Source organism: Mixophyes fleayi, chromosome 6, assembly GCF_038048845.1.
Source record: "Mixophyes fleayi isolate aMixFle1 chromosome 6, aMixFle1.hap1, whole genome shotgun sequence".
In the NCBI taxonomy this organism is placed as follows: domain Eukaryota; kingdom Metazoa; phylum Chordata; class Amphibia; order Anura; family Limnodynastidae; genus Mixophyes; species Mixophyes fleayi.
In genome coordinates this window covers 163,561,293-163,587,207 of record NC_134407.1, presented here as the reverse complement: position 1 = coordinate 163,587,207, position 25,915 = coordinate 163,561,293, and the positions used below count along the sequence as shown (strand labels likewise).

The window sequence follows — 25,915 nt, the reverse complement described above, 5'->3', positions numbered from 1 at the left end:
CGTATTTGCAGAGTAGGACAGTGAGAAATGAGCATCAAGACAGATAGGTCGCAGAGTCCTGTGGACAATGGGAAGACACTTATCCCTTCACAGACTGCACACATAAGAAAACAGCGGCTCCTGGAATACATACCTGTACTGCCATTTTCTTCCTGCAGGAAAACAAGACAAAATAGTTAATACCTACATAACACTCCTTGATCCTAAGAGCCAGGTAACATCTCTAACAAGACCGTATTCAAATGTGTAAAATGGGACATCCCATCAGAATATATACATTTTTTTTTTACCAAAGTAAAAGTTAACATATGGCATATTGTTTTTTTGTATTTACTCACTAGTATGTCCTTACACTAAAAGAAGTTTACGGTTTACCCCACCTCTATCTTTTTGCATCTTTCTCTTATCAGTGGTTTCTCACCTCCAGTTGTCAGGAACCACTAAGGGCAATGAGTACCAATGTAACCAGAACGCTGTACAAAGTGGGCCTCATTTATGAAGCTTACCACAAAACCCATTAATGGACTGGCCAGTGCACATCAATGTACAAGCCTCCACTCTGTAATCTACAAGTGTGCCTAGGTGTGCAGAGAGGCAGCCACATCACAAGAGTTGCACCATGTAAAAGTGTAAACATCAAAGTACAACCTCCTGCCACCTTAGAACCACCACTTAAATAAATAAGACTTTTCATTTTTCCTCATTTATGACACAAGTTAATCATGAGAGTGAGTGGCCATAGGGGTCTGGATTTATTATGTGTGACACTTTTGGGTCTCTGAAGCTTTTTAGTGCCTTGCTCAGAGCACACCTAGAAAAGCTCTTCTGTTCCGAGCTGTGATATTTCGATGCAAAATGGATGCCATTAGAACATGCATGCCAACTTTCATAACTTCTCCCCACAGGAGATTCCGGGGGAGAAGGGGAGTAGTCATGTGACAAGGGGTAGGAGGGGGCGTGGTAATTGTCACATCACCATAACTCCGCCCTCACTATAAAATGCTGAAATTCACCGCATTGAATAGCGGGGGAGGAGCTTAATGATGCAATTAAGCCCCACACCCGTCATTCAATACAGTGAATTTCAGCAAATCCGGGTGGTTTGCCTACTCTTCCAGGAGGACTCCCCGAAATTCGGGAGCCTCCCAGGAATTCCAGGACCTAAGGACCTCCAGCTCTGAGCCCCTCTCAGTCCTTTTACCTAATTTCAATTATAATGCTGCATACAAAGGACATTTAGTTTTTGCAATGCTCGGCAAAATGAAGTGCCATATTGTATCTACACCGTACTTCACAAGGAATGTCTGTGCAAACCTCTGCTCTTATACAAATGCTGTCGTCTTGTACTGCAAACCTAAATGTTATGGTGGAAATCTACAAATCGAGGTGCACAGTGGAGCCAAAGCTGATTTTGCACTTTATTAATGACCTCCAGTGTAGGCAACTATTTGGTAAGCTAATCCAGTATTCATGAGAACGCAGTCTAATAAGGAGGCAATCTTTCCAACACTATAGTAACAGGGGGTCAGTATTCTTTTTACACTACTAGAATGTTGTTAAGTCTGTCTCCTCCTTCTCATGTATGCTAGGAATCCACATGTATAAGTCAGTAAATACTAGGAAGAAAAAGAGGAAACAGACTGAGAAAAGCAAGATGTTGCTATTATAATATTAATCTAACATCATCATCATCAAACCTACTTAAATAGAATCAATGTTATATTTAAACAGGGACTGCTATGATTCAAGACAACGGTTTTTAAGGGCCTACCAACCAAACTTTCAGCAATCTCAACATTTTCCAGGGAAAGAGTGAAACATCAATACTAAGTCATACCTGATGTGGAACATGGACAGCGGACTCCGGTGGGTACACAATAAAATGCCGCAAAGTGAACCCAAACCCCTGCCGGGTCTTCCTGATGATCAGTGTCCTGGGTCCAACCCATGTAAAGGGCTCTTCAGGAGGTGGGGAATTACTGAGACGACCCCCTTCTCGTGGATCTAGGGGGGCCTGCAGAGGGACAAGAAATAAATTATTAAATTGACATCACATAAGAAAAAAAAAATACACTCAAAACAAAATTGGCACACATTACAAATGAGGAGGATTGTATAACAAACACTTTACAACATGATAGGTAAAGTTTAAAAAAAAGTCTCCAATTTAAGATGTCCTTTGTTACATGTTTTCCTCCTTACCAGTTTGATTGACAGCTTTAATACACAGTGGCTTTATTTAGGGCTCATTCACACACATATAAGCTGGGAAAACCTCATGAAAACCAACACACCCTTTAGACGCGATTCAGCGATCTATGTGTAATACTTGTCCAATGCGTTTTTCATGTGTTGCGCTTTTACCAATACAACTTATTGCATTGGTAGCGCATACACACACAAGGTTAGGGTTTGCTAAAATTTTGAGTGCAGTGTTAATATTAAAGAATGCAACGGGCGGCACAGTTATTTGTCCTTTTTTGAAGCACTTTTCTTGTGTGTATTACATATGGTGAGCACGAAACTGCAGAAAGATGTCAATAAGAGAGTTTGGCTTACACATCCAACAACCCGCACTCTAAACTACAAATACTATTATAAAAAAGTGTAGCTTGTAATGAAATCAAGAGTGGTAATAACAGTTTTGCTCACTCTTTAAATATTAGCCAGATTCAATTAAAAGTAATATGAACCTTATTATAAAACTAGTACAAAACTTACTGAACAAAGAAAACATGACACTTATTTTTATATATTCCACAGAATAAATTAGTTTCTATTACAGATAATGTTGTCGCTCATATCCCCTCAACAATGGGCAAAGCATCACCTAAGACTAGTCATACAAGTGTGTGCGCATCCAAAATCCTGCACTGTGGCTTATATTCACATCTCTTGTAAGGATTATTTATTCCCTTATTAACCCATTTACTGACGCTTTGCGGACATATCATTGGGATGACGACATGTTTGGGGGCTGGGGCTGTGACAGACGGAGACATCCTGGAAATGAGTCAATTCCACATACAGCTGATCTATATGGGAGGGGGCAATGAAAGAGACAGGGCCCCAAGGACACAGCTGCGAACAATGCCCGACTGGCACAGACAGTCTTACAGACATTCAGGGAGAGAGGGGGGCAGCCTGGCCCCAGGCAATACTACGCCCCCTGAAAAATACATCATTGCACACACAGAGGTACTGTTTTATGCTCAGCTACCTCACCATAATATAAATACACATGCAAAGATATAAAGACCACGGTCCCATTGCCTTATCCCCAGAGATATTAAGGTCTCCTCCCAACTCTCAGAAACAATACAGCCACTGATCACACCCACATGTGCACTAGATTAACAAAAAACATCCAACTCGCCCTATTCTTGTGCTACTTATCACATTACATGGGGTGGGGTGTGCACTGGGCTTCCTGTGATCTGCTATAATGTGCACAAACAGAAGCTCCCAGCTGTATAACAAGTGATTTATGAAAATGGGGGTGGGGGACTGAGGACAATCAATATTTAAAAAGGTGCTATATAAAAACGGTGATCCCACAGAGTAATTTGAGAAATGATCTAGTGCTAGCAGTCTTGCACTCATACATTGTCAAAACTTGCCTTTCATCTTCTCCAGCACACATTCACCACCTTTCATATCCACAGGCAGACTCCTCCACTACTAGACCTTAGCTCTGTCTGTGTCCATGCCACTCCATGTTCAATAACTCAGCTCTATGTCATTGCTCTCAGAACAACCAGAGAAGTCTATTTCACTGCACTAGGAACAAACTACATGTTCTTCAAACCTCACTGTCTGTGGTAATATGTTAATTACATGTCCCATAGCTCTGTTCTATGTCAATATGCAAGTAACATGCTGCATGTCATAGCGGTATGTCCTGTCTGTTAGACTGTACTAGGGAGCAGACTCCATGTGATACAACCCTATGCTGTCTGTGCGAGTGTACTAGGAATAGGCTCCATGTCACACAGCTCTGTGCTGTCTGTGCGAGTGTGCTAGGAACATGCACTACTCTACACAGTCTGCGTGACTATACTGGGAACAGACTACATGTCATACAGCTCTGTGCTGTATATGTGACTGTGCTAGGGACATACTACATGTCATACAGCTCTGTGCTGTATATGACTGTACTAGGAACATACTACATGTCATACAGCTCTGTGCTGTGTATGTGACTGTACTAGGAACATACTACATGTCATACAGCTCTGTGCTGTATATGTGACTGTACTAGAGACAGACCTCATGTGATACAAGCTCTGTGCTGTATATGCGACTGTACGAGGGCCAGACTCATACAGCTCTATGTGGTGTAGATGATGTGAATATATTGGCATCCTTTTAATAACTCACAATTTCCTCTAAACAGAAGTTGAAATTAGCAACAGTATTTGGTCTCTCCTTTGTTTTTGTTTCCTAATTTAATACCTTTTAAATCAGAAAATTACAATGAAATGGTATGGTAGCACAGCCTTTGGTCAAAACAACTGCAATCAACCTCTTCCTATAGCCATGGATGAGCTTCCGGCACCTCTCCATTTGCAGGTTAGTCTACACTTCTTATGCAAACTGCTCCAGTTCTCCTAGGTGTGAATAATGTCTTATCTCTACTGCTAGTTTTCAAATCTCTCCACTGGTGTTTTATGGGATTTAGAGCTGACCTCATTGAGCATCTTGTCTTAAACCATTCCTGGCTGTGTTTGGAGTCACTGCCCTGCTGGAAGACCCAGCTTTCACACACTGCGTTCAACATTGCGCTCCAAAATGGCCTGGTAATCTCCAGATTTCATGATGCCATGCACGCACCCAGTACCAGATGCAGCACAGCAACCCCAAAACATCACTGAACTTCTTCCTGTTTGACTGTAAGGAAGGTGATCTTTTCATTTTGCTTTCTGCAAACAAAGGGATAATGTGCTTTACCAAAAAGCTCTAATTTTTGTCTCATCTGTCTACAGGACAGTCTCCCAGACAGAGTTTGGCATGTGCACAGTGGTGCACGCGGGGGGGGGGGGGGGGGGTTTCTGAGTCTCTAGAAACCCCCCCTGCGCTAACTCAGTGCCCACCATATTGGCACTGTCCTATACAGCAGCCGCGGCGCTGTCAAAGAAGCGTCTGCGTCGGTGCTGTATTGTATATGCGCAGCAGCTCTCTCTCATGGTTTTTTTGGGGTTTTTTTTGGTCGGGGGGGGGGGGGGGAAATCCCCCCCCCTTGACAATCCTACGTGCGCCCCTGGTGCAGGTGTGTTTTGGCAAACTCCAACCAGGCTTTCTTATGTCGCTATAGTATGGCCCTCCTACTATATAACCCCCTTTTATTGAGTTGGTAACGGATGGCAGTGGTGGTCATAATTGCGACGGAGCTCATGTTGGCAATTGGCAATTAACCTGCCAAAACTGTTGGTTGAGAATGTCGCCAATCACAATGCCAACATTAAAAGAGCAATGTCCAGGGTATAGCCAACATTAGCTCCGTCGCAATTATGCACCCTACCCACGGACCTACGGATGGTGCGAGTTGTACCTCGTGTCTGGAGGTCAGGTTGGATCTGTTTGGCAATTGATCAAGTTGCTTTCTCCATCATTCGAACACTTCTGTGGTGCAATCTTTTTTCTTTTCTTTTTTTGCAGCCAGGTCCAGGGGGGTTGGCTATGGTACCATGGGTCTTAACATAACATATTGTGTAAACAGGAACATCAAGGTCTCTGGAGATTGTTTTGTAGCCTTGAGATTGAGAATGCTTAGCTACAATCTTCTGTCTGAGCTCCTCAGACAATTCTCTGGCTTCCTTTCTTTTTCCATGCTCATTGCCGTACACACAGTGACACAAAACAGAATAACGAGTCCTTTTCTCTATTCTAGCTTGTTTAATGAGTGATTTTAATATTGTAGATGCCTGCTCCGCAGCAGAGGTGAGTTTAGTTCCAAAGTGAAGGTAAATCACCTGCTTGAAATGTAATTATTTCTAACTACTTCTAAAAGGTGACAACTTTATCTGGTCCATTCACAGATTTCTGTGTGGAATAAGCTACAACTTAATATTTTTTCTGCTTTTTGTGTTTTATTCTCCTACAAACAAAAGAAATATATATGTGGAAAATAGTTCTGAATTTCAACAGTTGTTTTAAAGAAACGGTGTCTTATTAGCAAAAAAAAAAAACCTGCAAGGTTGTCATTATTTTTGGCCACGAGTGCATATGTAACTGTACTAGGGACAGACTCTATGTCATGCAACTCTGTGCTTTCTGTGTGACTGTACTTGGGACAGGCGCAATCGCATATAGCTTTGCAATGTCTGTGTGACTGATCTGTTATAAAGACAGATTCCATGTCATACAGCACTGTGCTTTCTGTGTGACTCTCTATGAGGCCTGAGGGACTGGACTAGAAACATGCGCCACTCTATGAGGCCTGCGACACTGGACTAGAAACATGCGCCACTCTATGAGGCCTGCGGCACTGGACTAGAAACATGCGCCACTCTATGAGGCCATTGGGACTGGACTAGAAACATGCACCATTCTATGAGGCCAGTGGGACTGGACTAGAAACATGCGCCACTCTATGAGGCCTGTGGGACTGGACTAGAAACATGCGCCACTCTATGAGGCCTGCAGGACTGGATTAGGATGGAACAAGCTCTGTGTTCTGTGTTTCTGTGAATGTACTTGGGACATGTGCCATGCCATCATACACCTCTGCACAATATGCGCTATGGACAATCTCCATGTCATACAGTTCTGTTCTGTGCGGCTGTTCTAGACACAGACTCCATGTCACTGCTCTACACTGTCTGTAGTGTCACTGTGCTAGAGACAGACTCAGTGGCTCAGAAATTTATAGAAAGATTAGATGCTTAGGATCTGCACTGTAATGTGTCAGCCGTTGAAGGGATATATTGGGAAAGAAAGCAGCATGCAGCAGGAGATTACAGAAGGTTACACAGGCCACACACAGAGCTCTACATCTTTTGTACATGACAGCCTTACACAGACAGGCACAACAGCCTCACATTATAGGTCTTTACTCCACCACCACAGGAGACTGGTCTTATATCAGACTGCTCGCAAACAACTGTATCACCATCTTACAGATGACAGGGGTAGTACAAACACCACATACCTTTTTCATAAATATACCTAAGGAGAACACAAATACTCATACATCCTTTAAAACATAACAAGAAAACAAATCTGAGCAATCATTATTCCATATATTTACTGTAAAATTCCCAATACAAACAGCAGTTTAAGCAGTTTACACCAAATAAATTATTAAAAAATGAAAACTCAAAGCATCGCTCAACACCCCGCATGGCACTGCCTACCCCCCGCATGCATGCTAACCTACCCCCAGCACACATGCTAACCTACCCCCAGCACGCATGCTAACCTACCCCCAGCACGCATGCTAACCTACCCCCAGAACGAGCATAACTGTAGACCCAAGCTCAAGCACTGCTGCTATGCACCTAGTACACGCACTGCTGTAGGTCCAAGCTCAAAATACTTCTGTAAACACAATGCAAATATATTGTCTACAGGTAGCATAAAATGTAATGTGACACTATAATCACCCTACATCAAATTTAAGCATTAGTGTACATCCAACTCCCCCAAAATTCCACACCAAAAAAAGCATGACTGTACACCCAACACAGCAAAGCATAACAATTGGCTCAAATATTAAATTACATCCAACAAAAGTGTCAGTCCTCACCCAAGACAACAAGCATTACTAAACACCTGAGCAACAGACATCACCATAAAAACATTGTATACCAATAACTGTACCACTTTTACAGCAAATCCACTGTTCCTCTGTATCTATGTATATGAAGCATGCACTCATTTCTGCAGCCTAGACTAAAGAACAGCATCTAACAGATTGTGGAATTCCATATACATTCTAACTATTTACTGATCGTTACCCACACATTCGCCACTGGAGTGAAGAACAACATAAAATCCCTGCAAGATTGTGGAACTCAGCATACAGTCTAATTTTAACCAGACTGTGAAATACAGTATGCTCTTAACTATATAAATATTGTCCCAGTGGCTGTATCATAGTTTCCTATGGAGAAATCATAGACTTGCTCTTTTTACTAGGGAGCATCACGCTAGAAATGACCCAAGAATGTTAGTGTGCACAGATCAGCAGTTCCTAAACGCAATCTAACTAAACTATGCAGTTTTCATTCAAGCGGAAGCAGACACTGCAGGAAAACATAGCTGACAATCATACAACTTTGAGAACTATCAAAGCATCTGATCCTTACTAGGAGGAATGTCTACTATGGATAAAGATAGCACACAGCAAGATGCATATATACATAGGCCAAATATTCTTCATTGCTCAGAGACGGTCTATAAGTAGCACCACTCCGCTCTGCATACTAAACATTTTTCTGTGAGGATATATATATTTAGTTAGAAATTGTCTGCATATTTCCGTTTAGCATTGATCTGTGTAAGCACACAGCCATACAGCGTCCTGCTATTAAGAAGTTAATGCGGCACACATCTTACCCCTTGCTTTACACCCCAATGGGAACTCCGTGTCCGTTTCGGAAAGGTGGCCGACCCCAGCTCTCCATTCCTTGAACTTGCAAGCCAAATGCAACATGGCTCTGGTGAACTGCAATCCACTCCCACTACTTTCTCCCAGCACCAATTGGGCCCCCAAGGGCCAGACACACTTCTCTGCATTACAGGCATTTCCTTCCACACTGCTAAAATTTAAAATCCACTTGAAGGTTGGGAGTGTATCTCCCATTATCCTAAATTCGTCTTCATTTCATAGTCAACCCTAAATGCACAGATGGAGGTTAAGCAATAGCTGAAGAGAGTCAGAGGAGGTGAGAGGACATAAGAAACACAGACACAAAGCAGAGTCTGAGTGTCAAAGCTTAGCTGTCTGCATGACAGATCTGCTGCATAACATGCTGGAACACACAAGGGAGAGAGATGGCCACAGGCCATAGAAAGTGATCACAACACATGAAAATAGAAAATATAGCAGTGGTAGGGATGTGACATACAATTAGAGGGAGAAGGTAGAAAGACAGACCAAAGGAAAACAAAACAGAAAACCCATCTAATGAGAGGGGAAGGCAGTCACAGAGAACACAAAGAAATAGTCACAGCTAGACATCCAGTCACAGGGGAAAACTCCTGGCCGCCTAAGAGGCAGCTGCCACGGGCTCCTACCCCACCCTGCATGTGCCTCTCCCCCTCACCCCTGACCATCTCCACACCCCTTCGCCTGTCCCTCTCCACACCCCTCCATTACCAGACCCAAAGCTGACAGCAGCACAAGGGGGGGCTGAGGGGGACCTGGGGCTTAACCTGCCCATCAGCTCTGCCCAGACTGTCTGCCCAGGCCATTGACTGTCTGCGGGTGCACACAGTATGTTTATCTATGGGTGCCAGCCTATGAATCTGACCGTGCCAAACTTCAGTTCTGACTCACAGGGATGAGCCAGGCTATAGCAGAAGGTGCCAGGCTGAGAGTTAGGCAAGGATGCCAAATGTGCACCTTACAATGGGTCAGCCAAACTGTGTGTCTGACTGCTTGGTCAGGATTGGCCACTGCCAGGGATGTGCCTGAAAGGGTGTCAGTCTGTTTCACAAGGGCAATGGTGCTGGGTCAGCCTGTTTTATGTAGATCAAATGATCAGTAGTTGTGAAAAGAAAAAAAAAAAAACAAGCACACAGCAGTTGGAAAGTTTATAGAATCACTGTCACTTCCTCTGTATAACTCTGTCACTCACTTGTGTCTCTCTCTCTCTGTTCTCTAAAGCTTTCCGTCTTTCTCACATTTCCTTCCTTCCTAACCATGTTCTCAGTAAAGGCAGCTCTCAGGGACACTGGAAGGGTAGGAGAGAGCCCAGCTAAGGGAGAGGGGAGCAGCCAGAAATGGGTTAGAGAATTAAAAGAGGTCAAGTCATGTGGAAGGCAGAGAATTCTGAGACATGTAGGAAACAGGAAGAGGAGAAGCAGCATGGGAGGAAGATCATTTAAAACACGTAAAACAACGTAACGAAAGAAGATGGTAGCAGGTGCCATCCAATGGCACGATGAGGTTACATGGAAGGAAGAAAATAAATAACAAGAGAAGGAAGTAAGGGGTCATTCCAGTGAACACATTGTTTATACAGTGAAGGCAGCCATGCTCAGGGCCGGTGCTAGGGTCCTTGGCGCCCTAGGCACACTTTCACATACGCGCCCCCCACTCCCCCTCCTCCCCACGTCTTTCCTTACCCTTACTTGCCGCCATAAAGCTGCTCCTCTCTGCTCTGTCTCCTCCCCTCCACTCACTGACACTGTCGGGCCATGATGATGATGTCACGCCCGACAGTCAGTGAGTGGAGGAGACGGAGCAGAGAGGCGGCGGTGGTGATCCATAGCCCCTTCCCCCTCCCTGTGGATTTATCGGAAGCTGTGTGGCGGCCGCGGAAGGTATGGTCAGCGGTCGTCGCACAGTTTTATTTTTATTCTGTGGCGCCCTCCAGAGGCCTGCGCCCTAGGCAACTGCCTAACCCTGCCTAATGGGAGCGCCGGGCCTGGCCATGCTGACTCAATATCTATGAAAATGCAGCCTATCAATTGACAAACAGCCAGGGACCTCCTTGACACATTGTGCCTCTTGCCTCAATGTTTGTGACTGATGGACTGCGTTATCATGGATATTGGGAGAGTCCACAAAATGGCCGCTTCCACTGTAAGTAAACGATAAGTACACATCCAGCAGTATGGATTTTCTGTGCTGGCCAAAAACACTTTTTTGAAAGGAGCTTTTCAGGCCGTGTGTACCTCCACTAAATATAACCTGACGATTTTCCCCCCTCAGCAAAGCAGACTGTAAACTAAAAGGTTGTGACAAGTTTTAAAACTCCGGCATTCTACAGGGTGTAAACATTCTACGGGGTGTACACATTTCACTGCAAACACAACACAAAGGCCAGAAGTGGGTGTATGAAATTAATTATTCATACAGACTGAAGACAAAGACCATAGAGGGGGAGTGGGCGAGGTGGGCCTGGAATATTAACCCATAAGGGGAAGCACTGCACAATATTCCACAACACCATGCCAGCCAAAAGCCAAAGAGAGACACTGTTTATAATGAACACATTACATGATACTTTGTGTTTCTCCTTACAGATCACTGCTCTTTCAAAAATGTATATATTTGACTTAAGACTGATCAGGGACATATAGCTGGTGTGTGTATTCTATTGGTTATCGAGCCATCGTAAATTGAGAGATTAGCGACTTTGTAAGGTTCCACTTACATGATTTTAGTCTGGAAAAGCACCCTCTTGTTAAGTGGAAGCATGTTTATAAATACAACTGCACGGACACGAATATCAATTTTAATCATTCATAATTTAACGAGTGTAATGTAAGCTAACTTTTAACAATTTTCCATCCTTACTATATTGATAGAAAATGGAAGTGTATTGTGCAAAAATATTACTGGTTGCATAATAATGGGCAATACTGCCGCTACTACATTACATAGTACTTGGCATTACTACTGTACATATTACTGGCCGCCACACATCTACGGCTAGCATACTCTGCACTGTGTGGTAGCTCACAAGTGCCCTAGTGAAGACCATTAGTGTCATTGGCACACACACACACACACGAGATCTTGAAGTAACTGAACGTGAAATATTAATAACATGGACCCTGGTTGATCCTCTATATTTCCATTTTTTGGGTCAAATGCAAAAAAAAAAAAAAAAAAAAAAGTAAAGTGCAGCCCTGTGGAGAAGCGCTGAATATCAGGCCATACATTCTAGAAGGTTGGCCATATATAGGAGCATCAGCAGGTCCCAACACAGTGCCCAATCATAGCACAGCCGACTTAGTCAGCAGAACATGTCATGGGGAAGTTTCTTTCAATAGCTAGTGCTAAAAGACAACAGGAGAGCAATCTATTATTATTCTCAATTATTAATATTATGATAAGCACCTTACAGAGAATATGTAATCATTTACATCAGTCCATGTCCCATTGTGACGGAACACATTGAACCTACCAGAACTCACAAACTCCACACAGATAGGACCATGTGGGCAACGCGGTGGCTTATTGGTTAGCACTTCTGCCTCACAGCACTGGGGTCATGAGTTCAATTCCAGACCATGGCCTTATCTGTGAGGAGTTTGTATGTTCTCCCCGTGTTTGTGTGGGTTTCCTCCAGGTGCTCCGGTTTCCTCCCACACTCCAAAAACATACTAGTAGGTTAATTGGCTGCTAATAAATTTACCCTAGTCTGCCTCTGTCTGCCTGTGTGTGTGTTAGGGAATTTAGACTGTAAGCCCCAACAGGGCAGGGACTGATGTGAGTGAGTTCTCTGTACAGCGCTGCGGAATTAGTGGCGCTATATAAATAAATGATAAAATAATAATAATAGTAATAATAATAATAATAATAAATGGTTGGAATCGAACCCATGACACCAGTACTCTGAGGCAGCAATGCTAACCACTTACCTAACCTACCGCTAACTAATTCTATCAATTTGGCCACTGGTTACACAGTTTTAGAGTTTTATTATGTAATAATATCACAGTAAACACTCCCTAGGCTGTATATGCACAATGGTTCATACACATATATTTTACTAAAGATTAAGCAAAAATTAAGTTAAAAACCCCTCAGTAAATTAGAACAATGGAACAGTTTTCATTTACTAATAGTATATATATATATATATATATATATATATATATATATATATATATATATATATATATATATATATGAACAAGCTTTCTTCTTGTCCCAACTATTTAAAGACTCATTGACCTGTGCACCTTTCAGGGCACACAAATTCCTATAAACATGGCATGATGGCACAGTGATTAGCATTACTATGTATGTGAATAGAAAGTTATATTCCGTGCAGGGCATTATCTGTGTGGGGTTTATATGTTCTTCCCATATTTGCATGGATTTCTTCTGGGTGCTTCAGATTCCTTCCACAGGCCAAAAATATACTTGTAGGTTAATGTTATTATGTGTTTGTAGGGTAAACAATTTAGACTGTAAGCTCCACTGGGCCGAGGACAGACGTGAAACACTATACATTCTCTGTAAAATGCTGTTCAGTATATATAAATAAAAGGTTAACAAACAAATAAAACTTCCACTACACACAGGCCAGGTACTACATTTATTATGCTCTGTTACAACGCTAGCCCAACCGGTAGTATATGTGCCACATTTGACTAGCTCGTGCATCACATGGCACCCGACTGCTTTGCAGAGGTAGGCAATCTTAGGATTTCCAGCTGTCCTGGCCTTTGGCCGATAGGAAATGCTGGTGCTTGTAGTTTCAGAACAGCTGGAGAGCTACAGGTTGTTTCAGCCTGTTCTACCGAATGCCTTTGTATTTGCAAACAACTAAGCCGGAAATCCCTGCCTGTGCAAAAGGTTAAGTAATGAAAATGCAGAGGTATATAAACTATACAGATGGAGTAGAGATGGAGAATTATTACCACTGTATTACAAATAAACAGCAATATATTTTCACAGGAGATTCCCTTACTGTGGGTTATGAAGTAGTCCTGGATTTTCAAGGATATTCTGTTTTTGGAAGATATTTTTAATAGATTAAAGGTTATAAAAAAAAAAAAGCCTACACATACGCAGGAAGAGATCGTTCTCTCCCCAGTGACCTGGGATTAGCTGACATCTCTGGATATGATGACACGCGATGGTGGACAATACAACACACACTGCCACACATGAACGCGTTATTTGGGGGTGAGCAGACACAGACAATGGTAATGGGGCAGGGATGCATGGCCTCGGAATGCAGCCCGGCAGGATGTGTGAGCATTTTACAAGCAGATATGTGTAGGAAGAGTTAGGTGCATCTGTTACACCCATCAGCTAACTCTCACTGGCCTTACATCCCAACAATAGGATCATACAGTAACACGGCAAGACGGGGATCACAAAGAGAAGCTGAATTTGTAACATACACATAAACTGTAGACAATGGGTTCTGTAATTGAATCCTATTACTGAGTCACACCGTCAGCATGTAGTGTATAGATATCCCAAATTAGGTCCACACTATATTGCACATAGATACAATACACTATTCAGAACTTTACCAGGTAGAAGTTATAAAGACAAAAAAAAAAGTTAAATTACGAAACAAGTAGGATGACTGAACTGTGTTTCATGTAGAGGTGTGTTTGACACCACTTTCTTTACGCACCACTTTGACCAAAGCCTGCCTTCGCTACTCTGTGGCGCTTAGAACATTTAAATGCTCGGATTGGCTACGTATTGGTTTAGCTCCTCCCACTTCAGACTTGTCTAGACCTGTTGGATGAACCGTGTTGTATAGTATTATACAAGTAGCTACAAGATATTCTATAAATATCACCTACATCTAAAACATTATTGTATTTATTTTGTGAAATAATCTAATAAAATAGTTTTTACCAACTAATGTATTTTTACAATATTTTCCCCCCCTCAGCATTTTCCCGTCTTACTTTATGTCAGTTTAGCACACATTCCACTGTCTCATTTCATCTATCCTATCGATTCAGAAGTAAACTAGATATTCAGAGGTTACAGCAGCAATCTCATGAAAAATAAGGTGTTTTTTTAACATTACTGTGTCAGGCTATTAGAAGAATTATGGTATTTACCATATTTCCTTGGTTTGTTTCTTCAGGCTGCCATTAATGATTTATAATTCTGCACAGTGTCATGGACTTCTATGGCAACTACAGTCATATGGCACATGATGTAGTGAGCAGGGAGGCTTTGGAATGTCCCTCTGAGCTCTGTCCACTCAGTGTAATGTAAAACTCTGTCCATCCTTCTCTGCCATCACACGACATGTAGAGAGCTGTGAGCCCGATACAGAGTTGAATATACGACCATTTGCATAGCATAAATTGTGTGTACTCACTCTGTTCATGCTAAAACAAACCCTACAAATACATACCCCTATACAGAATTACACGCATCAACTATTGCTCCTGCTTGTAACTGGAGAGGCAAGACGGGAGTGATGGAGAGGTGTAACGTAGGCCAAGTACAGTAAGGACGTGTTTGCATAATTGCAGGCCTAAACAGAGACGCAGGCATGCTTGCTAAAGCCGTATCCATTGCAGATGCCAGAGGGCTGATACAAATAGATGCTGATTATCTGTAGTAACTCACCGCCTCTGATAGGATGAATGCAGATTCCACTCTGGCATGGCTGGGTGCTTACTTCATTGATCATGCATATACCATACTTGCCAACATTGGCAAGGTGTTTTCCAGTAGGCAAATGGGTGTGTGGGGGTAGGGCTCAAAGAATCATGACATTAGTCCCGCCCCCAATCTGTCAGCAGTATTTTGAACCAATAAAAACGGGGCAGGGCCACGATGAAGCATGCACAATGTCACTAAGCCCCCGACCCTTCTGTTTAATTTAACGGAGCTGGCCGGGATCCCAGAGAATTGCTTGCTCTCCGGGAAGTCAGGGAGGACTCACAGAAATTTAAGAGTCTCCCGGACATTCCGGGAGAGTAGGCAACTATGGCATATACTGTAGGATTTAGTGTGTGTATTTAGAAAAATAAAAAATGCTATTACTTTCATTTGTATGCAAGAAGGAAGGTTATATATGTTGTATTATAGGAAGCTCAATAGCAAATGCGTATTTCCCCTGTGAAAGTAATGGTTTACAAAGTTAATTGTGCTCATTACCAGGTATAACTATGTCTGTGCACACCTGCACATATGTAGCAGAAGCAGAGCTGAACACATCCTTAGAGGTGTCCATCTCAGCATATGGGCCGAAATCTGATATTTTTGCATGTGCACTTTTGAGCCTTAACTTACACCCATGTTGCTTTCAACGCTGCATCAGGCCCTGTGTCGGTGTAACTTTTGCAAACTCCAAAGATAAGGATTTGTAGAAGGACAGCTAAGAAAAATGTGTATCCAACGCATGCTTATAAAAAAGGTACTTAACGGACTATTTAAAGAAGAAAAAAACCCTGTGTGGTATTGCTGCTTTAACTGCTATATTTATATATAAAACATACCTCCTGTGGATCTGCGCAGAGCTATGTACCCACATGTGGATATTAACTGCTTGACTATATACCCAAATCAGTGATTTCTAAAACCTGGGGAATTTATGTGCACTCTTCAGGAAATATACATTTATATATGAAATCCGCTATACCCTTCTCTCAAACAGCAAAAATCTCCAAGCTTGCAACATTATGTAGGGAGCATATGATAATGAAGACTGCATTAGTCAGACAAAAAACCTTTGGGGTCCAGTGTTGTACCGAATTCATTGTGCCCCGGTGCCTACGTAAAGTTCCTCACATCTGTGGCTAGACACACACACATGTGGGGGCCACACCGCACATAACCAGGGGTTCAGTAACTCTTTTTAACCTCTTCTGGTGCACACACTGTAGTGTAAGAGGGAGCATGTGGGTACAGACGGTCAGCCCTCACTAATGTGAATGAAATTCCTGTGTCAGAGCAGTGAGAGCAGGAAGGGGTAGTGCAGGTTACAGGTTCCTGTGGAGTCAGCACAGGATATCAGTAGCAAGTTTAGCACCTTCCTTTCTGCTATCCTCTCCCCTGTCTATCCAGCCCCCTCCCTATGTCAGGGGACAGGCTTACTACAAACATCCCACACTGTGTGCCTGCTCACAGGATTCCCATGTGATTCCCACACCATTGTGTTCATCATATTCTTTCCTACCCTGCTTATATCGTTTACTACAGTATTAGCTCAACGGCAACAACATGTAGCTACAACGTATACCACGTTTATCATGTGATTATATATACCTGGGAAATGACACATCATTTACTGTACAGTATTTATAACTCACTATTTTAGGTATAACTATGAACAATTTACAGTAACAGGAAGTTATATACAAGTAGAAACTGACACACAGGAGATCGTTTATGAAACACACGGAGCAACACAAAGATTTTCCACCCATGCGCCTGGATTACACCGCACACATCAAGGTACATGCAGCCTCTCCGCACTCGGGAGCAACCGCGAAGACAAAATTGGGACCCCTGGATTGAGTTGACACGAGTTCCTAAGACCCTTCCCATTATACCTAGAGTGTGAAAACATAAAACCACATACAATTTTCAAATAGTTTAATTTGAAAAAAAAAAACTTATTTACCACCATATTAAAAAAAAATCTTCTTTTCTTCTTTTTCGCTCCATTGTAGTGCAGATGGGGATAAAAATAAAATCCTAAAATGACAGACTCAAAATGATCAAAGCCGGGATTAGTCACGCCTCTGTCAGCCAACCACAAGACAGTTGGCACATTTGTGCCAACTCGGGGGCACAGCAGGCCAAAGGTTATGTTTGCACTGCAGTGTGCCCATGTTACCTTGTAAAGATGGAAACACAAGGGGGATAGCTTACAACTGGTAGGTGCAGTGCTAATTCTGTTTGTTCTAAGTTGTGACTTCACATCACTGCTTCTGATGTGTTGTGCATGGCTTTGTGCTGCAATATTACATCATTGGCAGAGAAGCACTTGTTTGCTGTAGACGATGGGTGGTTGGGAGCGGCGCGTACGCAAAATTATCTTCTTGCAAATGTGAACAGACTCAAGTGTCAAAACCACAAAGACATGATTTTGTTATGCGTGCAAATAATTTCAGAGAGCTATAAGGTTGGGGGGAGAGCGGCCTTAAATTTGAGGACGTCACAACCTGTGCACACATCGCTTTTTCAACATGTAAACATCATTTATTTATTTTTATGCCAGCGGTGTTATTAAGTACTTTTAGTGGGGTACCATTGGCATATTGCAGACACAAAAATAAGAGGCTAATTTGTAAAAAGGTCAGAGCCTATGAGTCATTTATATAATAGTAAAACGTACATGTAAATTATCGTAGGTTGAATATTCTCTCTTTTTGTTGTGTCACTTGGAATTTCCACATCGCTGTCAATAGTTTTGGAGCAGGAGATTTAAAATCCCCAGCGGTGTCGGATCTAGCTGCAGGCAGGATGTGTATACAAAAAAAAATCCATACTGAAGGTATAACACTTGAAATAAAAGCAACAATGATGTCCCCTTCAAAGACTAATCCCTGCAAACCATTTTTTCAGCTCACACCACAGCCCTCGCCTAGTGGTAGAACCATGAACGCTCTATGCCATACAGTAGCTGCCCACACATTCCCTTCCACAACCACTGCCAGTCCAGACCATTCAGTCTCACATTTTGGGGGAGTTCAAACAGAAATAGTTCTGTTCAGAGATATCAGTGGGAATATGATTGGACAAGCCAAGTACAATCGTTAAATAAAGGTGAAACATCTGAAAACAGGAACAAGTTCAATTTAACGAAGTAGGAAGTTCAAATGGGAAATTAGACAGTGCTCTGACCTGACTTTTTCCCAGTGCATGGAGTGCAGACGTAATGAGGGTGTGACCCAAAATTAGCGATGCACATATACATGCATTGGCAATAAAGGAGGTGTGATCGTTGTGTAAATGACACTTGAGGGTTCTTGCACCAACACTGACAACCATGTAACTGTACTATCAGCACCCATTTTTACAAACTGCCACAGCCCTGTGAGAACATCCCTTCTCCCAGCTGACAACACCTGGACAGAAGCCATACAGAGCAGGTAGAGGTGAGTACTCTCCAACTGAAGAGGTTCCTTGGTATAGAACCCCCTCAGCTCTGATGTGTGCTGTACAAAAATTATATTTTAGGTGGATACACCTCTTAAAAAGCTCAATATAGGTTATTGGAAATGTTTTGTTTAACTTAAACCTAAGAAAAATCTGCAGGGACCAATCACGTAGTTCCATTGCAAACCTCAGTAAAAGAAACACATTGTTTGGAAAGCATTGCATATATAAGTAAGTGGCGGCTAAAATTGTTTATCTTACAGCATTGCACTCCTTGTGCTCTATAAATGGGACGGAAACTGTGTCAAAGTGTTTCCCAGATATTATGACAATAATGCTTATTCCAGTGTTCTCTTTCTCATGAATACAAGCAGCATACAATTGTACACATCAAAGAATAGAGGCAAGAGAAACTGCATTTGGTAAAGGTAATTAAGCCTGACATATACATTCGCCCAGGTCTGTTTAAGAAAACAAGTAAAACAAACAAGAGCAAAAGGCACAGACAGCAGGACAGTTTTACGTACAGACTGAAATTGTTTAAGTATGTTGTATATTGGCCTAACTCTAATATGCTTTAGGACAGGATTACCAATCAAATGATAAATGACCATATAGCCCAATATTACATTAGTGTGTGCGCTGCGACCAGAGGCAGGACTAGCGAGCTGTGGGCCCCAGTGTAGGGAGGCGGGTTCCGGGGCCCCTGAACCCTCTGCATCTGCCATGCAGCAGTATTCATTATCTCCATGAGCCCCGGCAGAGCCGTAACTTAGAATTCTAGCGCCCTGGGCGAGAAAGACAAATGCCCCCCCCTAGCCCTCAATTTTAACCAAATTAACCTAAAATATTACTAAATTGCGCGCCCCTTCACTGTTGCGCCCTGGGCGGTCGCCCCTGTCGCACAGCCCTAGTTACGGCCCTGAGCCTCGGTGCACGGCACCTGCCGTACCAATGGTAGTTCCGCCACTAGCTACAACGATGAACGATTATCGCTCCAAAGCCCATCATATCGCTTAATTGGATTTTTAAACGGAACTAAAAATCTTGTTCAACGATGGAACAATGTTGTTCCAATTCTGCAGTGTGTATACACTCATGACCAGCAGTCTCCATTGATCTCTATGGAATGTGCAGTCACAAACTTTGTAGCCGATGGTTACGATAGATGAAGAGCACAGATATGAAGGTAAATCTAGTAATTAGTGTGTACACAGGAATCGGCATGCGGATTGGGACTTTTTTTTTTTTTTTTTTCTTAAACCGTTGGCAAAATTGATAAGGATATTGCATTGAAAGAAAGTTTGTATAGTGTGTAGCGAGCCTTAATTTCTGTATACTTGCTGGAAATTATAGCTAAATAAGAAGCGTGATAGATTTATGTTCCTATACATGTTGCAATTCCAACAGCCATTTGGCTCGTTTTAGACTTAAATGGCCACAAATCACTGTGAGGGAACCCAAACTGACCACGAGTCTTGATCGTCCTCCTATGGGGATCTACCAGATGTTATTCGGGAATGGCAGAAAATGCAGGAGGACAAAGACACAGACCATGTACATCTGTGGTACGTGTGTATAAATCATACATCTACATATCCCACAGCAACCGGCCATTTGACCAAAGCACCAAACAGCCAGAACTCCCTGTAAGTACCATAAGGTTGCTAAAGACTATACCAATGTAGACAACCTTTGTGGAACTACAAGTTACACCATGACCTCTGGTTATTTCATAAATGTGTTTTACTGTCTTTGCTGTAAATATTTCAGATATATTATTCTCTGTAATACCTCCTACACGCCTTTAAGAAATGTATAGCCTTTTTATTCTCATAATATCAGAAATAAAACAGTGGGGAGCAGACCACTATTGAGATAGACCCTTAACAATTAAGTTAAAAAAATAATTGTGTCAAAAACACTATAAACTGTTCTATTACAAAATAGGTTAAAATTGCTAGCACAATACTTTTCACAGAAACAGCCATGCAAAATTGTCTCGAGTGGGTTGAAATTATATATATAAAACTCACTACGTGCACTGCTGATTAGGTCTCTGTAAGCATTGCTGTAGTTATTCTCAATGATGCATATCTTGCTAATGAGACAGGCTTAGTCTACACATGGCTGGTCAACTGTTGTCAGTCCCAGCATACCTCTGGCTATAGTGCCACCACAGCTGGCCACCTACACACTGCCAGATTCTGTTCTGAGGGAATATTTAAGGCTGAAAAAGGAAACATGGAAGCAGTGTCACATGACGTTTGCGCAGTCTTTTCTTGCTTTAGTTTGGATAAAAAATTAGTAAACAGCCAAAGACTTCTATGTCAACAAATGCTGTGAATCTGAGTATATAAGGATTCTGCATTGTAAATATATATAGATTTTCAGAGGCACAAATGGGACTCAATAGAGCCCTAGATGTAACTCATCAGACAGGAGATTCCAGACTAATTCACTCACACTGCATCTCCCGACAGAATCCACACACTCCCACACAGAATAGATATAGCTAAACTTACTATGGAGAATATTCATCTAAATGTACATTATCCTGGCTGCTATGAACAGGTCAGGAAGAGGAAGATCCTCCCCGCGTGGGAGTAATCAATAAATTGTAGATGTTAAGATCCGGAACCAAAAGTACAGGTTTGATGGAGAGGGTGCGGGTATGTGGCAGAGGCACTGGAAACATTTAAAAATGAATTTAGAAAATCTCAAAATGAAGGTATTCACCTGGGGGAATAAATAAAACAGATGGGCAGAGAAAGTGGTATTTTCTGGCTACACACAAACCCATAACTCTCACTGCAGATTATACTCATGTTGTACCAGCTAAATGCTGAGCCATATAAAGTGTATCTTACTACTGATATATCCTGCCTGGGCTGACCACACACACTGTGATAACTGCAAGCAACTGGCCTGGTACTGCAGCATGTACATCATGTAGATGTCCAGTAATACTCCATTTGAAATTGATTGGCTCATTATTGGACTTGTTGGTAAATGTAGTCGGAAGATGACACAAATAGCCGCTATTGGTCTATATATGTAATCACCTTCCATGCACTAAGAGGTCAGAGAGACGCCTGAAGACATCTAGCTGTTTGGTTTAGCGATGAATGAATGGATCTTGTACAATTTGACCACTTAAGTATGTGGCCCAATTTGACCCTGTATTTCAGCGCTCTGGCTTACAACTGTACTTTGCGTAGTCGGCTTATAAAGAAAGAGCCTATGTGCGGGACTCCTCCCACAGTCCAATAACATACTGATAAGTTAATTGGCTTCTGAAGAAATGGACCAGATTGTGCACATTTGTGTGGTAGAGAATTTAGACTGTAAACTCCAATGAGGCAAGGACTGATATAAATTATTAAATATTCAATGGAAAGGCTACATAACATGGAGGTGCTATGCAAATAAATATTATTAATAATAAATAAAATTATACTTCTATAAATAAATTAAAACTAATCAAAATGGGTCTTGAAGCTAACTCCAAGACATGGGGGTATATTTACTAAAATGCGGGTTTGAAAAAGTGGAGATGCTGCCTATAGCAACCAATCAGATTCTAGTTATCATTTATTTAGCACATTCTACAAAATGACAGCTAGAATCTGATTGGTTGCTATAGGCAACATCTCCACTTTTCAAACCAGCAGTTTAGTAAATATAACCCATAATCTGAGCTAACTTAGTAAGAATATATTTCCTCTCAATATAAAGTAAAATATCTGAATATGATCAGGCATCATCATTCAATAGAGTTCCAAAAACATCTTCTGCGCCAAGGATGGACAAAATAATGTAGCATTTAAAAGCCAGTCAATTGGATGAAGGGGCAGATTCAATTGGCTGCCAGGTCTCGCCGTACACTGACAACCAATATGGTAACAAATCTCTGCTCATTCTCTCCTCATATCTCTTATGTGATGCGAGGGAAAATGAGCAGAGATTTGAGTAAAAACTTCAAAGCAATGGGGCATATTCAATTGGTGGCGTTACAGGCGCAAAGTAAACAATTGAATATGCCCCAATGTGTCTCCATGGACTCATCCGGAGACACATCACGGTATCTCGCGCCAAACTGAATCTGCTCCTAAGAGTCAGCAGGATGTTTTAAGGAGTTTAAAAAGAGGTTTATCCATCTACATCAATAGAAAATACTCCCAAAAGTTATGTATCAGCAGAAATGTCTTAAGTGCATTGGCTACCTGGCTCCTTGGATTTGCCCAGCCCTGGTTCAGCAGAGGTATCATCTGAAATGTTTACATGATGGCAAAACTTCCGAATATATGGAGTCGCAGAACAATATACAATAACACAGGACAGAATCCAGTAAAACAGCAATATGCACTTCCTCACTCTTACACAGATTCTATGACATTCCTGCACTGCATATTGGCATGTATACACATGTATAACGTCTTGTACTGCCTGCCATATTGGGATCAGACCTGGTTTACATATAAATAATTATAAAAATTTAAAATGGATAAAAGAAATAAGAAGCACAATATAAATGTGTGATTTTGAATACATCTTACAGAGCTATGTTATTATTTGTAAAATGTAACAAGTGAGACATACAAATGTTTTGCTATTTGTAAATAAAAGGGAATCAGAGACAACTTATGGCAATTAAGAAACACTGTACAGCATAGAGAATAAATTAGCATGATAAACAGATGACGCCAACTTTTCACCAAGCCAGTAAGATCTGCTCTAGGCAAAGTTTTAATCCACACAATGCAACACAATTTCTGCACATTGTGCTAAACCTACACAAACACACACCACTACCTGACATTTTGACCATTGACCAAGGAGAGCTGCATTCTATACAAGAACACCACATGCCCAGGTTTATATACAATCTCCTTGAGCCCCTTAACATGCAGTGCCATCCTGTCTGTCAGCTCCTGTTCAGTCTCACCCTTCTCCAGAGGGGAACAGCAAGTGTGCATCCTCAAACCATACACTGTACCTTAAAACCAGTGTTGCTGATCCAGAGTGTGTCGTTGCGCATCTTTAGCCCAGAAAGCAGGTGCACCATATGATCTATGTAGACTTGATAATTTGGTGCAAAACAATGCTGTCAATGCGGAGGAATCACAGATGAGTATGGTTCTGCATAAAGGTGTAAATATCACCTATTTCTCCATGCACTTTTTTTTTTTTGACTAATTTACACCCATTTTGGCAAAAATTCTGCATCAGCTACAGTGTGCACAGCATAACCCTGCACTTGTAAATACGCAATAGTGCAGGCCTGTGTCTCAACATGCTAAGCCAGCCAATATCTGGGGCTTGTAGTTTCACAACACCTGGAGAGTCTTACACTCAAACATTACTAAATTTAATGCGCAGTAAGTGTTAACCTGTATACTAGACAACAGTCATCATTAGTCTATATCACAGTGATTGCCGCCGTCTTTACTCACAGTAGAAGTGTAATTCAATGCAGACTGAAACATACATTACAGCAGAGGATCCCAAAATTTCTCAGTTCCAGCCACCCATAGTGTCTCCTTCATTTTTTCAAGGCACCCCTGAGCCAAAATAATTACGTAGTCCCCTGCACTGGCCACGGCTGCTCACAGTTTGGGAACCACTGCACTACAGCCTGAAACCACAGAATAACTTTATTTGCTGTCAGACCTAGTGACGTGAACTGTGTATCACTTCACATGCAGAGCACAGGCAACATCATGCTATCTACCATCATCATCACCATTTATTTATATAGCGCCACTAATTCCGCAGCGCTGTACAGAGAACTCATTCACATCAGTCCCTGCCCCATTGGAGCTTACAGTCTAAATTCCCTAACACACACACGCACACAGACAGAGAGAGAGGGAGACTAGGGTCAATTTTTTTGATAGCAACCAATTAACCTACCAGTATGTTTTTGGAGTGTGGGAGAAAACCGGAGCACCCGGAGGAAACCCACGCAAATACGGGGAGAACATACAAACTCCACACAGATAAGGCCATGGTCGGGAATTGAACTCATGACCCCAGCGCTGTGAGGAAGAAGTGCTGACCACTTACCCACCGTGCTGCCCAGCATTTAAAATTACAGCACTATACAATAAGCTTGTTTCTATGCACAGTTGTATATATGAATAGTTTTAAAATACTCTTCTCCGGGACATATATTGCAGAGCCCAAATGCAGATTTGCAGCACATTCGCAGGTATACAAACAACAGGTAAGACAGGCTTGTAGGCAGCAACACAATACAGACAAGATTCTTTACATTAGTTTAAACAATTTCAAAACAGGCATTTCAAGGATCACATTTGTTAGTTGAATTCCTAGTCTTACCTGCACCTACAGCTCCTGTTTTCACACACTAAGTAAGAATTTACCTCCTATGTAAGAACACCTCCTCCCCCTTAGAGAAACAACATGCCTTTACACCCAATAAACAGTTGCTTTCAGTGAGAGCATGTCATTTCTGAAACACACGTGTAACTTTTAAAAAGGACACCACCAAAAATCTGAGTCTGCCCCTTTAACCCTTGTAAAGCCGGCTTTTGAATAGCATTTCAGGCACAAACCATTCAAGCTTTCTGGAGGTTTATAGACAAATACTAAAGTGAAAAAAAGGATCACATATAAAATGTTACCATTATTTAACAAAGTGTTAACATAACAATTACACTTTCAATATGAAAAGGTCAGTTCTAAAATAATTACCTATGAAAACCTTCTTTGATTGCCACTTGAGATATTTTTGTAAATTGGTTTATAAAAAGGGTAACCATCCACATTAGGAGTTCTCCTAGACACAAGCATGTATTGTGAGACTGTTATGGTAATTGTTATTGTTTCCACTGATGTCCATTTAAAAGTCTAATTGTGATGATGCTGTTTTTCCAATTACTCCTAGGGGTATATTTACTAAACTGGGGGGTTGAAAAAAGTGGAGATGTTGGCAATAGCAACCAATCAGATTCTAGCTGTCATTTTATAGACTGTAGTAAGTAAATAGCTAGAATCTGATTGGTTGCTATAGGCAACATCTCCACTTTTTTCAACCCCCCAGTTTAGTAAATATACCCCTAGGAGTAATTGGAAAAACAGCATCATCACAATTAGACTTTTAAATGGACATCAGTGGAAACAATTACAATTACCATAACAGTCTCACAATACATGTTTAGTAAA

The 25,915-nt window shown here is 41.8% G+C and overlaps 1 protein-coding gene across 2 annotated transcripts in view; it reads right to left on the bottom strand.

The window, feature by feature from the left end:
* Positions 1 to 25,915, bottom strand: part of ARHGAP23 (Rho GTPase activating protein 23) — a 60,378-nt gene that overhangs the window by 26,779 nt on the left and 7,684 nt on the right. The window contains exons 1-3 of one of the 2 annotated variants that reach the window (XM_075177027.1): positions 8,560 to 9,239; positions 1,838 to 2,014; positions 134 to 152 (exon numbers count right to left, since the gene is read on the bottom strand). In XM_075177027.1, the coding sequence (XP_075033128.1) occupies positions 134 to 152; positions 1,838 to 2,014; positions 8,560 to 8,748 (385 nt within the window). In that variant the 5' untranslated portion in view covers positions 8,749 to 9,239. Of the gene's footprint in view, positions 1 to 133; positions 153 to 1,837; positions 2,015 to 8,559; positions 9,240 to 25,915 lie in introns of those variants that run through there. The other variant, XM_075177028.1, reaches the window with a different exon arrangement.